This window comes from Micrasema longulum, unplaced genomic scaffold, assembly GCF_059751315.1.
Source record: "Micrasema longulum isolate JH-2025_06_02 unplaced genomic scaffold, ASM5975131v1 h1tg000242l, whole genome shotgun sequence".
NCBI classification, from domain to species: Eukaryota; Metazoa; Arthropoda; class Insecta; order Trichoptera; family Brachycentridae; genus Micrasema; species Micrasema longulum.
The window spans coordinates 1,137,529-1,154,608 of NW_028277447.1; the positions used below are offsets into that span (position 1 = coordinate 1,137,529).

Genomic DNA, 17,080 nt, shown 5'->3' on the forward strand with positions numbered 1-17,080 from the left:
GTTTAAAATAGCACCCTAGGGTTATTCTAATGGGATGTTAAAATTTATCTTAAATTTTATTTACAAAGGAAAATTAAGTTTTGTGTATGAAAAATATTTTTTTTTTTTTTTTCTAAATATGCAATTACCGGTTATCGACGAAGATACTTTGAATTTTCATACAAATTCTCGTTTACACACTTTCGTACATAAATGTAGATATTAGTCTATACCGTCTCAGTATAACATACTAATGAAGATAGCTCGGCCCCGGGCTGGTATTCTCACAACGGACGGACTAACGGACTCGCGCGAAGAGATCGCTCTGTTAGCGTGTATTTAGTATGTAAATACGCGTTCAAAATGCGTTTCCTACGCGCGCTTTTGCGTTAAAAATACCACCTTTGGATTACAAATTTAATAAAGCTCAGTGGTTCAAATTTTATGACTCATTCTATGAAATCAAAGCAATTCATTCTAGGCTCGTACTTGAAAAAACTGAATTTGACTGTTCAACTAAAATTTTCCGCACACGCCATCTTCAACTTTCGAAAATCAAGCTTCTAGTTTATACCGGCAATCCGTTATCTTGACGGATTTTACCGATGTTTTTACTTCTTTAAAACACGAATGATGACTACAGATACAGAAAAGTTCCTATACTTCCCATCCTCAAGGGAGAATGAATGAATTAATTTTAATTTCGTATAAATTCATAAGATTCAGTATAATTCCTTAGAATATGTTTATATATACTTTATACTTACTTTTTTTTTTCTTTTTTTTTCTTTTTTATTTAACTTTTTGTACATAATGTCATTTGTACATTGGCGGGCTTATTGCCAAATGGCAATTTCTTCCAACCAACCAATAAAATAAAAGTGTTATTTTTATAATTCAAGTTACAGAACATATTCAATAGAAAAAAAAAATGATTAAAAAGTTAAAAATATATAAAAATAGAAATAAACGTATTTGTTTATAAATTACCTTAAATCAAAACTATTACTCAATGGGAAAAAGGAAAAAAGCGGAAAGAGGAAAAAGGAAAGGAGGAGAGATTAAGGAAGAGAAAGGAGATGTTTCTTCAGACGTGATTTAAACAGAGATAATGTAGTAACATCTTTGATGGTGGATGGGAGATGATTCCACAGTCGAGCCGCATGGACACTATATGAGTTAGAGAAGAAAGAGAAATTGTGTATGGGTATTAAGAGAGTGCCTTGAGAATGAGAACGAAGAGGTAAACCATGAACTGATAAGCGTTGAAATTTTTCACACAGGTATATAGGAGCGTTAGGACTATGAAGTACATTGAACAGAAGTGAGAGGGAGTGAACTGAAGGGTTTGATTAGGTAGGAAGAAATTGCCTTAAGACAATATGCCCGGCCTTTTATGTATATTTAATGTTTATGTATATAAAGTATAGTGTTAAAAAAATATGTATTAAAATTGTATAATATTATATAATGTGTTAAATAAATAAATAACTACAAATCAAAACACATTTAATATAAACTTTTTATTTTCAGCGAGTATGGAAAATCATCTTACAAATTTAATGATACGAGTACAATATGTATCTTATATTTTGAGCCTTCGCACATTACACAATTTTAATGTAGCAAACAATTATCCACCCTGTTGCCACTAAACTGCTTACATGTTAAATTAATAGCTACAACATTAATTATGTAAGGTGGCACAAGCGTCTTAATTGTTAAAAAGGTAATCTTTCCCACAACAGATACAAAATACATTATAATATCATTAAGTGGATACTAACCTCTTCTATATTGTATTATGGAGTCATGGAAATGGCTTATCTTACATATAAATATAATTAAAAATGGACATAATCGAAAATAGTTTATCTAAAATTACAAATGATTATGAGTATAACTATTGATTATAGTCTTCTATCAGTACGGAATCACCATGATATGACATTTCACTCAAAATTTAAAATATGAAGTTATGTCCATCTACCTATTAACACACAGTGTTAAATATTTTTTAAAGTACCTACTGACACAAAAACATACTTTTATTAATACCGGGGCTGCATTCAACGAGCGTGCATATGCTACCAAAAATTGGAGAATACTCATTTTTGCTATATAAAAAAGTTAGTATTTTAATTTTAACAATATATCATTCAATTTTGGTGGATCTCAATTAAATTCTTGCCTTAAGTTCCTTATAGTTTTAACCCATTTATTTCTTTTTACTGGATTTAGGGAACGCAAAAATAATATTAATTCACATTTATTCTTTTTTTTAAACGTATTCCTATCTGTGCACCCCTGTAAGTAAGAAGAGCTTTGCAATTGTAGTTTGATGTTTTCAAAAAATGATATTTGTGTTTAAATATTAATTATTTTAAACTTTGTTGATCGCTCATGAGCAAATATTTACCAATGAAAAGTTTTACAAATCTAAAGGTTTTTACGCGCTTTCATGACACAAGCAGTCATTTAGGTTTTGGTTCTAAACATCACATCTGGCTGGCAGTAGAAGAACGAATAAATACGCTTTTGGAATGGCTGAGCGTTTGGGCATGTGTTAAGTGTCATCTTTTTTGAGGGCTCAGGGCATGTCTATGTGTGTCAATATGTAAATGGTTAGGTGTCATCATTTTTGAGGGCTCTGGGCACGTCTATGGGTGTAAATAGGTCGATGATTATGTCTCAATACTGGTGAAATTTTAATGAATAATGTTAAATTTTCACAAATTAATCAACGATAATACCCCACATTAATAGAACGCAAATTTGAAGGAAGATTTCTTGGCTGACTTCTTGTAAGATCTAGTTGTGATCTATAATTTTTTTCTTCTAAGCGATAATTTGACGGTTGGATGCTGGAATCGTATTGGCTTTGCTTCGGTTGATAAGTTGATGCCGTACTCGTTTGATACTTGGAGGCGTACTCCGACTGATATTTTGCTTTTGGTGGATCTTCTGGTTTTGTTTCTTGTTTGTGATGGTATACTGGTGATGCGGTTGTTTGCACTCTGTTGTCATAATTGGTTTGTTGAACTGGTTGATAGATTACTGGAATGCTGGTTTTCCTTGTAGATTCATAGCTTTCTCTCTGTCGTGGCTGGTACACCACCGGGCTACTTGATTGACCTCTTACATTATAACTTGTTTTTTCTTCAGGTTTCCTTGTTTGTTCGTAGTTTATTTCTGGTTGATAAACAGCTTGATTCGCGCCTACTTGCCCTCTAGATTCATAGCTAGTTTCTTGTTGTGGTTGATGCGAAACTGGAATGCTGGTTTTTTGGAAGTGTCTTTGCGGTTCTGTTTGATAGGCGGGTATTTTACTTGTAACCGGGCTTGTTTCCTGATTTGGTCGATATACGGGTGAAATACTACTGGTTTTTCCTCTTGTGTCAAAGTTTGTATACTGCGGAGGTCGCTGTCCATACGGACTGCTTGACTGATCCCTAGTAATGAATGTCTGTGGTTCTTCTGAACCAAAATTTGATCTGGAATTATACTGAATTCCAGAATCATTATCTGATTGGTAGTTTGATTCTTGTCCCGGTTTGTGAGCTGGACTGTTGTTCGCTGGGTCTTTCTGATTTGTTGAAGCTCTAACTGCCTGGTCAGCTTGGTAACCTGATTGTGCCGAAGTATCGTAGTTCGTTTGATCTTGTTGCCGACGTCGCTGGTCATCTATCTTCGGTCTGGAACTGTATTGGGATTTTGGTTTATTTGCTTGAGAGTCCACAAAGGCCGATCCAAAATCTGTAAGTAAACAGAAACACCGATGTTATGAAAGTTTTAGCTTTGAGGTGAATTTAAATTATCAATTTATTTTGCTTTTGTTCAACACAACAAAAACTTTATACTGGTATTATTGTAACTCATTATTTATTTATTTATTTCGACGGCTTACGCCTTTAACAAAGTATAAAATAACATTGAAAAACAATTATAATAAAACAAAACACCTGAACGCAGTATAAAAAATATAGATACATTAAATAAAATCAGCAGAAAATAAGGAAATATAAAGAAAAATTAAAAAAGAAATTATAACATAGGTAAGCAGCAAATTATCAATAAATAAAGGGTTTAAATTAAAAAGTATTGAAGTAACAGAGGCGATGTATCATAGCATAAATAGTAAAACAAGTATAACACTTAGTATATTTTTATAATTTAGAAAAGAAGTGATTAAAAAGTAATGATTTTAATTGCTATAAAGATAAATTAAATAAATCTAAGTGTCCGTGTTTGTTTGCTAACATGTGGAACCGTGGAATGGGTCAGTATTTAGCATAGTTTAAACAATGCCAATCAACAGCAAAATAAGTATTTTGTCTCATCCCACGCTGTCTCATATAAAAATTCACACAATTTAAAAGTTCGGGAGTGTCAAGAACATTATTTAACAACATGAAAAGCAGCACTAAATCTGAAATTTCCCTTCCATCACTAATACATGTTAATTTTAACTGCTTCATTAAACATCTATAGTTAAGCTCTTCAATAGAAATGTTTAATTTGAAATTTATAAATCTTAAAAACTTGTGTTGGACCTTCTCCACACTGTTCATATGTGTAACATAATGAGGAGACCAAACTGAGGACCTTCTTAATATTACTATTATACCCATCATCTCCTTATTACATTCTAATTGACAGTTGTCTTATTTTTTGTGTACCTGGCCATGTGCATTTAAGTAAATTGAGTTACATGATCGCCTTCTGGGGAACTGGTAACAAGACAGACATAACAAGAATACAAAGACAACAAAATAAAATTCTTAAACTAACATACAACCTACCCTACCTGACCTCTACGACTGAACTGTACAAAGAAACACACCAGTTTGACATAAACTACTTGACTAAAATTGAGACATAATATTAGTCAAAAATGCTGACATACACAAATATAACACCAGACAACAACAACACTATCATATTGAAAAAGCAAAGACAAACACAGGACAGTCAAAAATACTACATAATGGACTTAAACACTACAACGACTTACCTTACTACTTGAAAACTTTTACTGGAGACAAATTTAAAATCAATCTGAAAAAGCACATGATGACTGAACTAACTAGACTAGACAAGACATAAAATGACTAGACAATATTAAATTTCTAATGTAACCCTAACGAGTTTTTTAAAATTGTAAATAAATAAAAAAAAATGTAAATATATATAATTGTCTACTAATACAATGAAATCACATTTTTTTAATAAAAAATGAAACATTAGCGTTCTTATAATTTACCCAAATATTTCAATTTAGCAACGTGTGTATATAGCAACGCGTGTATATAGCAACGCCTGTATATAGCAACGCGTGTAATTATAAGTTAGTTTAATTCCTGACGATGAGGTAGTAACCTCAAAACCGGTCGAAGTGTAACTCAAAATTAATGTGGTTTATACAAATTTATAAACATATAAGTGTATTTTAATTTTTCCGAGTTGTTGATAGACCGGGGTTCGATCCTCAGACTTCTGATCCATGAGTCTGTGACACTGGCCACAGGGCCAAAATTCAGTTGTTAAGTTCTATCTAAAGACATTGGTATTAAAATTGTTACATTGCTTTTCCCTTCATTAGCGATACCTGTATTAATTCTGAATAAATGCATAAAAAACTAATTTTAAAATAAGTATTTTTGCTTATTTAGTCTTTCTTGTTCACTAATACGTTTACAATTTACTTATGTTTATATCAATATGATGTTTTTAGGCAGTGAATGTTTAGGAATATTTTTTCAGAATATTATTAGAAATATTTCTTATGCTGCATACTTTTTATTCTGATTAACTTAAGACTCGCTCGTTTTATCACAGTGTTCCAATGAAAAATATTCAGTAGTTTTAATATTTTTTTATGTTTTTTTATATGCTAAGTATCAAACTAAGCCAATTAAAATATAAATATATATATATTTATACCAGCGGACCCGACTTGCCTGCTATTATCTTGGAAAAAGACCTTTTATTGTTTAGTAGGTACCTAGGTACCTCTTTATGATACAATTCCAAAACTGAAAATAGGTTTTATTCAAATATAGAGTTTAAGTAGGTACCTAGGTACTTGTTTATGATTGAATTCCAAAACATAAAATAAATATTTTTTCAAATATGGCATTCTTTTGGCAAACGTCAAACTTCGGTCTTCTCACCAACAGAGGGGTGTACTTATGTAGGAAAACTATTTTTAAAAATGTGTTTAATTTAATATTATTTTAGTATTAACAAAAATCCAGGAAAAAGAAATAAATGGGGAGAAATTATAAGGAATTTAATGAAAGGATCTGATAAAGATCCACAAAAAACAAACGCTGTTTGTAAACATTCAAAAGCATATTTTTTTTATACACAAAAAAACAACATCTTTCCATTTTTTGTAAATCTATTCTTCTCAAATGCAACCTTGGTTGATCGATGAATAAAACATTTATGCTCCTTACTTCTATTAGATTAAAAAATTTAATATCTACGAACACACAAAAACCGAATGTAAATCGGTTAAGCCGTTCAGGAAGAGGTCAGTGACATCACACACATAGAGGAATAAAATAGATAAAGATATATCGTATTATCAGCCCTTTTTTTAAGTTTTGTAATTTTAAGGTTACTCCGTGTATGAAGTCACAAGTTCTTTTCTGTGAATTCTTGGCTTGCCGTAAACCAAAAATCTATCACAACACTATCATTGGTAGATTCGGAACAACTAGTGATGACTTTTGAAGTAGTTCATTTTTATTAATTTCTTCACACATTTTCGAGAAACTTTGCCATACAATCAAATGCTTTAATTTTTACCGAGTGTAAGAAAACATTTTTCATATCCAATTTTTCGTAGAACTGAACTTCGTCATTGTTATGTATTTGGTTGGAACAGAAAAAATAAGACTAAATGTCCAACCATCAATCATCTAATCAAAACAAAAGTTCCCTAATGTCTCTGGGTATGAACTGAACAAATAATTTGTGCTAGCCTTTCCCATCAAAGGGAAGTAGAGTTGCCTTTCTAACACTTGGTGGTGTAATTGTCATATGTAGCACTAACAATCCTTTCACTGTGACTTGATAAAATTAATGTGTAATTTTATAACTTAGAAATCATCATAATTCCATGTCCGCTCCCTAGTTGGAGCATATGGTATCTACAGAGAGGCTCCATTCATCTCTATCGGATTCCAACTCCTTTGCGTCCTCCCAGGTCAGGTTCTCGACCAAAGTTCTGACATACACACGTTTACTTTTACGATGTCAGTAATTATGTATGTACTCGTATGTTCATTATTCTATTTTTGTACCTTTTACATTATTTTTGTATAACTTTTTTCTTTTCTTATTCTTTAAATTTAAATTGATTTTGTTTCTATTTACTTTATTTTTATGACTGTATATAAGTATATGTATTTTTATTTTATTGCAACTTCTAAGTGCCTAACAATTGTTAATTGCTTTTATTTTGATACCGATAATGTACTTAATCAATAGCTTACACCACTGTAGAAAATTTTTATTGACTGTTTTCACAATTTTCGTTTATATGTATTCTTATTTCAAAGTAAAAACTATTGTTTTTTTCCCAAATAAAAATGAATAAATAAATAAACTGCCAACGAACAGTCAGCAGTGGACGTCCAGGACGTCTAGAACCTGATGCCTTGTAAAGTAGGCAAGTGTGGTTAAGGCTCTCAGGAGGCATTTTTAGGATATGGCCTAGCCAACTGTATCTATAGAAGAATATTTTTTTTTAAATAAAGATAATAGTTTAAATTGATGTTAAGCTTATATAAAATACAACAGTGAAAGTAGATTTCTGATTGAGGAAGTACATCAATTTGGCAAACACACAGTGAAGAAGGGAATGAAAGCGGTAGGGTTAAGTTAAATTAAAATCGCACTTTATCAACTCAATTGACAAGAAAACATATTTTTTAGTATAAAATAAACTTATAGGAAGACCAAGTGGGATGATCGTTTTCACTGCATCAAAATAATAACTATTGTATCCAGTTCCTCATGTACCATAAGATGTAAGTGAATGAGCACTTACACATTAAATACTTACGTATTTATATGAATTTGCAATTTAATATTTTAATATAGTAGGTATCATTTCAATTCGTGGTTCAAGGTAGAATGTTGAACACAGAACGTAGGTGTTCCCTTAAACCTGCCAATCTCTTTAGATAGCCAAAGATTTTTTTTATTTGAGTTTAGATACACACACAGATATGTTTATAAAACATATTTATTTATTTGATAATTGTAGTATGCATTACTTTATGGGCTGTTAAACCCATCACCCAATGCACACTGTAAATATAAGTTAGAAGTTAATGATTAGAAAATAGAAAGCTGTGAAACTGCCTATATGTACAGAAAAATAAATCCATATTATCCACAGAAGCCGTATTCAGCAAGCAAATTGCCCTAAATGGGTGAATTCTGACTAGCATTTGTACGGCTTCTGGGTGCATAAAACAGGGCATGAGATTTCGCTTTAGTATAATTATTGGGAGCATAAAATCTGATCTCTTTCAGTATATTAGCCATATTGCATTTTGGCTGAACAAGCAAGCTACATTAAATGCTATATTATGTTTTCATACATTTCAGTTGACCCGATGATCAACCATAATATTTGTATGGATGCAAGTCGTGCATTATTGTTCTTTTAAGTTCTTTTCTGGTTCTTTTACCATCGCTTGAGGCATGTCGTTGATGGTGTCATGCAGCAAATCTGTACTCCAATATTATCAAATATTGTGAGAGCTAATTGCGTGGAATCTCCAAGTTTTAATAGTGAGCTTAATGTTTTGGAAGAGTGGAAGATGTATTTTATGAAAAATTGATGGAATATTAGGAACGATTAAACCAAACCTACTCTAACCCTCTTTACCAAACATCTAAAATATTCGCCAATTTACTATGGGTTAACGTGGCTGAGCAAAATGTTGACAAGAAAGCTACACGATAGTAGAGCTTTTTTAAAATATGGAACTGTTTTGTAATTTTGCTAGCCAATAATGTAATCTGGTTAAAAAGAAAATATGTCAGATATACATATATAAATAATGTAGTCATCTTGCGTTTGAAAAATATATTTTGATGTTGTTTCCATTTATAAATTATTGAATCCTCAATTAGGTAGCATTAGATAACTCTATACATACCCTTATAAAAGTTTTTTTCTAGCTAGAAAACTCCGGTATGATTTTCCTTATAGATCCATTATTACAAAAAACAAAAGATTAGCAGTTACTTAATTAAATATTATAAAATGTGAAAATTGAACTCTCTTGTCTCTCTCACATAAATAAGTTTGTTCAATAAACCTGAACGAAGCTTGTCTAATTTCCAAAATGTCACTTTCTCACATCCTGGATGCTCACTGCTGCCAGTTCATATTATCTAAACTACGGTACACAGACCCGGCTAGGAAAGACATAAATTATTTATATGGTCTTATGACTACTGTTAGTTTTTTTAGTTTTTTGAACCTGATTTTATTTGTTATGTCAAGCATATTGCTATATTGACATGTATTTTTGTAGATGTGTACATCGTAGTAGGAATGGTTGACGACAGAAACTACAAAAGTCGCCAAAGAGACACTTAGATGGACCAAGTGGTCAGGAATGTGTGCTGTAGCAGCTACACGAATATGAAAAGACCGAAAAGGACAGGAATAAGTGGAGTGAACTAGTGAGGCTAGTTGCAGATCAATCCCCAAGATTGAGACCCAGGAGAGAGAGGTACTTAATGTTCATTGTTTTCATAGTTTATAATACAAATGCACTTAACGCACATAATTTTTTAATATGGATGCTAGTGTTCCTTGGTCATTCTGTGCACATACAGATAAAGAATACAGATGTGTGAAATAAAACCAGAATCTTGAACGAGTGTTCTTAACTCAGTTGTATTGTTTCATTGCTATGTAATTATGCTTTTTTTTTTTAATACTATGTTTTACCTCTTATGTATATTGTAAAAAATTAAAAAAAGATTTGAACTGCAAACGTCTATTGAGTTAAATTCTTATGTCAGAATGTTTTAATACATCTTATGATCCAGAATTGTGGTTTAATTCCTTTGACCTGAACACGGTTGATATGGTAATAATTTGTGGGGTAATTACTACAACGAGGAACTTCAAATTGGTTGCAACAGAGAGAGAAAACATTTTTGAGAAGGGAATATGTCAATCTAGGCATTCACAGGGCCCATGACCCGTCATTTGGACATACTCACAACATTGTTGGAGGAACTTCAAAATCAGAATTTTTGAGTTACCCACTAAAAACACATATGCATTTGTGTTTTTAGTGGGTGTTTTTAGTATCTTCCTCCATGAATGCTACAAATAGACAAGTCATGCATTTAAATCATCATCATATTATGTTTTTTATGAATCGCGACAATAAAAAATTATGTTTTTAGCCGGTAACTCACAAATGCTGATTTTATGGTTACCTAGTTGTAGTAATTACCCAGCAAATCATAAAATAAACTATTGTATGAAGCATTTATAATCTAATTCCCATATAATAAGCTATTAGTATCCAGAGACTGTTCTGCCATCGAGCGTAGTATGATATTAAGCAAGTAAATATATCAAGGAAAGCACCAAATTCACTAACATATTAAAAATACTTATTCAAAGGTAGAAAGACACAGTATGTATTTGAGATATTAAGAAACATACTGGGTTTTTTAGAATATGTATAAATACCATACAAGTAAGTCATTATTTTTAGATAATTTTTTTAACAGAGATGACATTGTAGAGAATATGGAAGTCTGTGCATTTACAAAGCTTTTGATCTGTCATCAGCTGAATTAAGCGATCACTTTGCACACTGCGTAATCATCACCGTTCTGCCTATAAATAGTTGACTTACACATTCACATAGAGAATTTTTCTATTCTCTATACATTGACTGTCTCCAGGTGGGTGAAGAATACAGTTGTGTGTGAAATAGAACCAGAATCCTGTACGAGTGTTTTTGGCTCGTCAGCTACTCTCAACTCTACTCTTGAAATCGACTGAAGAGAAACTCACCTCGTAGTAGTGGACGACTTGTTTGCCTGTCATGCTTAAGTTTCCGGTTTCGATTCCTGTGGTGGTATTCTGAACGTAAAAGCGTTCGTAGAAAACACATTTCGAACGCGTACTTACGTACTAAATACACGCTTACAGAGTGATCTCTTCGTGCGCAATTCCATTCGTAATTCCAGGCCTGGTAAGGTCGATGTGAAATATTGTTTTAAAATTACTTTTAGAACTTAAAAGTGTTGAAAATGTAAATTTATTCAAATCCAAATTAAATGTTTGTATGAAACCCACTCTATCTTAATTTCCATGCTGTATTGATCGATTTATTTTTATAAATATTACAAAAAAATGTGAAATATAAATAATTGTAAAACAAACTCCCTCTCTAAACACAAACATCTTGCTTCATTAAAAAGGTAAAAACGTTAAATATACAAATCTATTTATGTGTGAAAAAATTTACAAACTTTATTGATTAAATAAACTTTAAAAAGAAGTGGTAAGGTAAGAGAAAGTCACTACAATATTTCATCATTCCTGGACTGGAGCCCGAAGTGTGAGACTCATCACATTACCTTCATGTTTCAAATGATCAACATAAAATGTTGCGTTAATCACTTTATTAAAAATTTTAGTTCATTTATAAATAACAATTATAATACTTAGCAATTTTTTTAGTTTTACACTCGATTCATACAGCAGCGAAGGAAATAGCGTGTTAGTGTATCTGTCGCTGCCAAATCGTTAAATTAGCCATGCGTTTGGACAGCTAGGCTGTTCATGAAATACTAATATTCAATTAATTAAAATAGCTCAACGTTCAACGTGTTGGATGGTTGACAACTAGCCCTTTGGAAAAAGCTAAACCAAAAGCCGCTTAGTTATATTAGGGTAGGTTGGATTAAGTTAAAGTGAAAAACCTAATTTATTTTATAATGAAACTTAATGCAACCTATCCTAATCTAACCTAACTTCACATAATAAAATTTATTTTAAAAATTAAACAATTATTATTGTTGTTTTGAAATTAAAGAAGCTAAGCAACGTTCAGCCCTTTTATTAAATATTGCTTTCAACATTTTGGCTAAGCGCTCGTTGGCCATTAAATTGAATGCTGGCATTTAATGAACAGCCTAGACGTTCCATTGAGTGGCTGATTTAACTTTTTGGCGGCGACATATTAAACAGAACATTATGTCATGTTTAGTTCGATAGATAATGGATGATCGGAGTTAGAGATTCTTCAAAATATCCTAATCTTTATTGTAAATAATGTTAGTAAAGATGATAGAATTCCATGAATATATAATATTTGTAAACCCAGAGAGGAAGTATGAGTTTAGAAAATGTTATGAGAAGGAAGAAAACACAAAAACCACTGAATACCATAAAATACTTTTTATTTAAAAAATGTTATAACTAGATCACAGGGGTATTCTCACGGAATTAATAATATAATATTTAAATTCTATTAATATAAGAAAATCAAAGCATACATATATTTACTATCCACGTTTACATAATAAAGTTCAATTCATTCATCAATCGATCAATCAAAGTTCAACATGTATAATAAAGATAACTTATATTTACAAAATACATTATAACATCACTATCATAAAAAGGAAGTTCAATGCTATGGGAAAATTGGACAAAAAAAAATTATTTCTACGCGCGGTATACATTAGATTGCAAAATTCTGGAAAATCTACGGAAAAATCAATTTAAATGATTTAAACAAAAATGAACTATTTTACGTAGGTAAATAGGGTAAAGTCACAAATTCATTTGAATCTCCGGCAAATACTTGTGATACCACGGCCGGAAAAATTTCTAAATTACAACTCTAAATAAAACCACAGTATTAAAAATATGATGAATAAAAATATTTTAAAAGTTTTTTTTAGCTAAGTTTGATAATCTGCTATTTTTTTTAAAACTTTTTAACTATTTTTAACAAAAAATAAATAAAAATAATTCTTGATTTTATATTTTTTTGCAATTAATCTTAAAACAGTTTTTTTTCAATTTTTTTATTTTTTCTTTATTAAAATACTTTTGTTTATTAAAATACTAACGTCAGGTTTCTGGAACATGTTGATAATGTCTTTTTTTTAATGAGATGTCCTCACAACTGGCATAAAATAATCATCGCTTAAAAAGTAAATAAAAATATTTCAAAATTTGATAAATACAAAACAGAATATTTTGTAATATTAAACAGACTGTTTTATTTTAATTGTTGATTTTTGATGAGCTTTTAAATTTAAAAGTGCAATATCTTACAACTAATAAACTCTTAGTCACCAGCTTGATCCAGAAACCTGAAGAATGTAGTAAATCAACTGTGATAGAAAGTAAAATAGACAGGTCAAGTTGGACAGAATCAGATTTGTCTAGGACCTCTAATCTGGAATTTATGGTACTTTGACGGTACCGCAGGTTGAAACTTATATGTCACATTTTCTTACTATTATTTAAGTACCCTGGAACCTCTTTTAACACAGTTTCAAAATAGCATTAATTAAACTATTTAATGTAATGTATTTATTTTAGATAGTTGTACAAATAAAATTTGAACAATGCGTAATAAATAGTAATACTACTTGTTTTTGCAATTCCCTACATTGCTCTTTAACTTACTAGGCCAGAGAGGTATGCGTAAGGGAAGGGCGAAAGTGAATAATAGTATTTGTTGGGATTTTTAAAAGTATTTTGTTTCCAACTGTTTTTTTCAAATACTAAAATAGTTTTTCTGCAAAGAAACTTTCCACTTTTGTTCTTTTTTTAGTTCACTTTTTTACACGATAATGCGCAGAATGTATCTTCCATGTAAAAATAGGTTCCAGTGTACTCAAAACTTTGTATTTTCAGTTATAATGAAACGAATAATTAAATTTATGAATGATAGAAATCAGTGCCTTAAGCATTTGGCTACATTTGATATAATCCCAATGATTATGATTATATGAATCTACACAATATCCATTATGACAACTTGTAATGATGTTAGATTGCAAAACCCATGTTTGATAAATGAACTTATTTATTTAATCTGCCGTCCATTTATCAACACACTTTATTTGTGGACAAGGAAGTTTAGTGCTACAGAAAATTAAATGTAAAAATGTTTTCTTACTGTAGAGCGAAGTTTCTAAAAAATGCATTAAAAAAATCATAAAAATGAACTACTTTGAACGACGGTACTAGTTCTTCTAAATCAACAGACGATATAGAGTTGTGATAGATTTCCGGTTTACGGGAAGCCAACCCACCAATCAAGACAACTCACTGAATAGAAATAGTGACATCACGTGGGGATTAATTAAAAAAATACAATGCTTAAAAAAATAATATCGATGATACGATACATAAAAAAAAAGTTTGGCTTAGTTTGATAGTCTAATAAGACGATATATACAATTTTCAATTAAAAACCATTGAACTTCCTCATAATGATTTTCAAAATCAAAAATAAATCAGAAAATATGTTTATAGTAAAAATCTCATGTCTCGGGCCTTTTTAAAAATACTCGTAGTTTATATTAAAATTTGTCAACAGTATAATGTCCGTCAGTCTATGTATATATTCAATTTTAAAATTAAGATTGATTAATAATTTAAATATTATTCCTATCTACACACTTCTACCAAATTATGCCTATTTCTTGTACATATTTAAACGCGTGTAAATCTCTGAAGACTGTGCAAAAAACTGTGACTCCCATGTGCAAAAAAACATTCAAATCGTATTTTTAACCAGGCTTTTAAAAATGTATCATAGGTTTTTAATTGAGTGGAACTTGTAAAAACATACTCTGATGAATCCTTTGAAATGTTTTTTTTTCAAGAATCAGGAATATTGCTAAGCGACAGTCTCTCATCTCAAAAAGAAAGTCTTAAGAATCAAAAACTAAAAAATTATTCATAATCAATTAGATATCAAATTTGGTAAAAAGGAACTTATTGGATTTATAAAACTCCATAGGATGGAAATTCATGCATATTTGGTTACTTTTTTAAATTTTTAAATTCAGTGATAATCTAAAAGCTATAAATGATAGTTAATTATTCTTCAAAATGTCTTTAACACTTTGATAGAACTTTTATTAGTATTTATCTAATGTTACTTTTTTTTAAAACCTATAAAATAGACAGTTGCATACGTATAGATAATATAAATTTAAGACACTGGGAAATGTAAAATATTTCATGTACAGTTAATGTTATTATATATATTATTAAGGCGATAGGCTAATGCTGTATTAAATTGGATTTTTTTACACAATGATATCACTAATTAATCAATTTGTATTGGTATAAAATACTTTGTTCTAAATCCGATTTAGATTTTCAATTCTGGAAAATTAATAAAGAGTCTTCTCTCTGAGTACTAGAATAGTTAGGATTTATAAGCGGGGATGAACCCATGTTGCGATGATTAGCGTCGACAGAATATTGAGATGATGGTGTGTTAGAAAGGGCAAGAACATTTGTATACGCGTCTGTTGCCCGCTTACCTGCATTGACATTAGAACCCGAGGGATTGTAGGTGCTTGGCTGCACAGCTGGTCTCACATTTCCTTGAGGCTCGTATGATCCTTGAAAAGTACTAGCTGGTCTGGTGGAAGCTTCGGGAGTTGGATTGCGACCTCTTTGGTTAGCTGTATTTTGATTGCCATTTCCTGTCGGAATATTCGTGTTTTTATTAGCTTGAACTTTGGGACGGTGAGTAGTTCTCATAACTGGTCGCTCAACGAGATCTGGCTGGTTGACCCGTCCTCCGAAAAGTATAGCTCCTGTGGTGTTATCTCGAATGAAGAAGAGGAATGGATGGTTGATATTCATGATTTCGGTTGAAGTTCCCATGAGAGGAACGACCATTGCTCCGGTAACCGCTGCAGCAGTAGCCCCCTTTTCATTCACTTCGATAAATGTCTTATGGATCACTTGGTTGACCTGGGGGCTTTGTCCGAGTTCATTTACTAATCCAGATAAGTTTGCTGCTGGAGAAAACAGCTCATTGATTCCAACCTAAAAGACAAATAAAATCAATTCATATACATATTTTGTAAACAATGACATAAAATGATAAAATGGTCATCTTGTCCATCCATTATGTATTAGAATATTCTCAGCAAAAAACAATAATCCCATGAAAATTTACATTTAAAATAAAATAATTGCTTACCTTCTTAAGAACATCAATGAGTTCTGTCTCAAAATTAATCTTAAATTTGGGCATAGTCAATTGAACGTCACTTTTCTGCAGTTTATTCACTATGTCTTCAATTTTCACATGTCTTAAATCTTTAACTACTAAATCTACATCTCCAACTTCCTTCGGTAATAAGATCAGCATGGAGAATTTATCACCCTGAAAAAAAATGTCTTGAATATTATGTATCAGCCTATATAATATGTATTCTTAGTATAGAATAATTCGGTTCATATTAGGCATGGGTAACTCAAGATTATTTTTTAAGCTGCATGACAGCATTTTTAACCGGCTCGCAAGTCAGCTCACATTATTTCACACCGTTCCCCTAAAATAAATGTATGGTTCACAGAATGACCGATAACACGCTGAGTCAGCTGACATGATATTTAATTTTCTGTAAAGCGTTGTGTACATGTACAATTCTAACAAAACTCACAATGTACCCCTGTGAGTTGTGAGCCACCTATTAGAAATTTAAGCTACAGCTCAATAGCTCAAAGCGTTCAAATTGTCTTTTTTTAAATTGAGTTACCCATACCAGTTCATATTGCATTTTGATGTTTTTTATTATTGAAAGAAATAAACATTTGACCAGATTTTTTATGTAAAACTTAAGCTATGGTTGCTAAAAAAAGTGGTGCCGTTATCTAGTGCCATGATAATTCTGTGATGCGGTGGGCTTAACAAGACGGACGTCTTTGCAGTGACCAGAGATGTCAACTTTAAAAGAGCGGTGTCCATTATCTAGCTACTTTGTTTATACAACTGAACTGTACTGCTGTGATAAATGGACAATCTAGACATTCTTA

At 31.2% G+C, this 17,080-nt stretch overlaps 1 protein-coding gene across 1 annotated transcript; it reads right to left on the minus strand.

Annotated features, from left to right (window-relative positions):
• Positions 1–1,487: 1,487 nt before the first annotated feature.
• On the minus strand, positions 1,488–16,453 carry LOC148283418 (uncharacterized). The gene is made up of 3 exons (XM_088223585.1): positions 16,242–16,453; positions 15,571–16,084; positions 1,488–3,735 (listed from the first exon to the last, which is right to left on the minus strand). Exons 1-3 carry the CDS (start codon positions 16,410–16,412, stop codon positions 2,720–2,722), a joined length of 1,701 nt encoding a protein of 566 aa, XP_088079711.1. The 5' UTR covers positions 16,413–16,453; the 3' UTR covers positions 1,488–2,719.
• Positions 16,454–17,080: the final 627 nt, after the last annotated feature.

What these genes read in the sequence shown, in the direction of transcription:
- LOC148283418 (XM_088223585.1), bottom strand. Translation starts at nt 16,412, where the DNA reads ATGCTGATCTTATTACCGAAGGAAGTTGGAGATGTAGATTTAGTAGTT. An exon ending in TCATTGATGTTCTTAAGAAG is followed by an intron (nt 16,085 to 16,241) that starts GTAAGCAATTAT and finishes TTTGTCTTTTAG; the next exon opens with GTTGGAATCAATGAGCTGTT. An exon ending in GGGTTCTAATGTCAATGCAG is followed by an intron (nt 3,736 to 15,570) that starts GTAAGCGGGCAA and finishes GTTTACTTACAG; the next exon opens with ATTTTGGATCGGCCTTTGTG.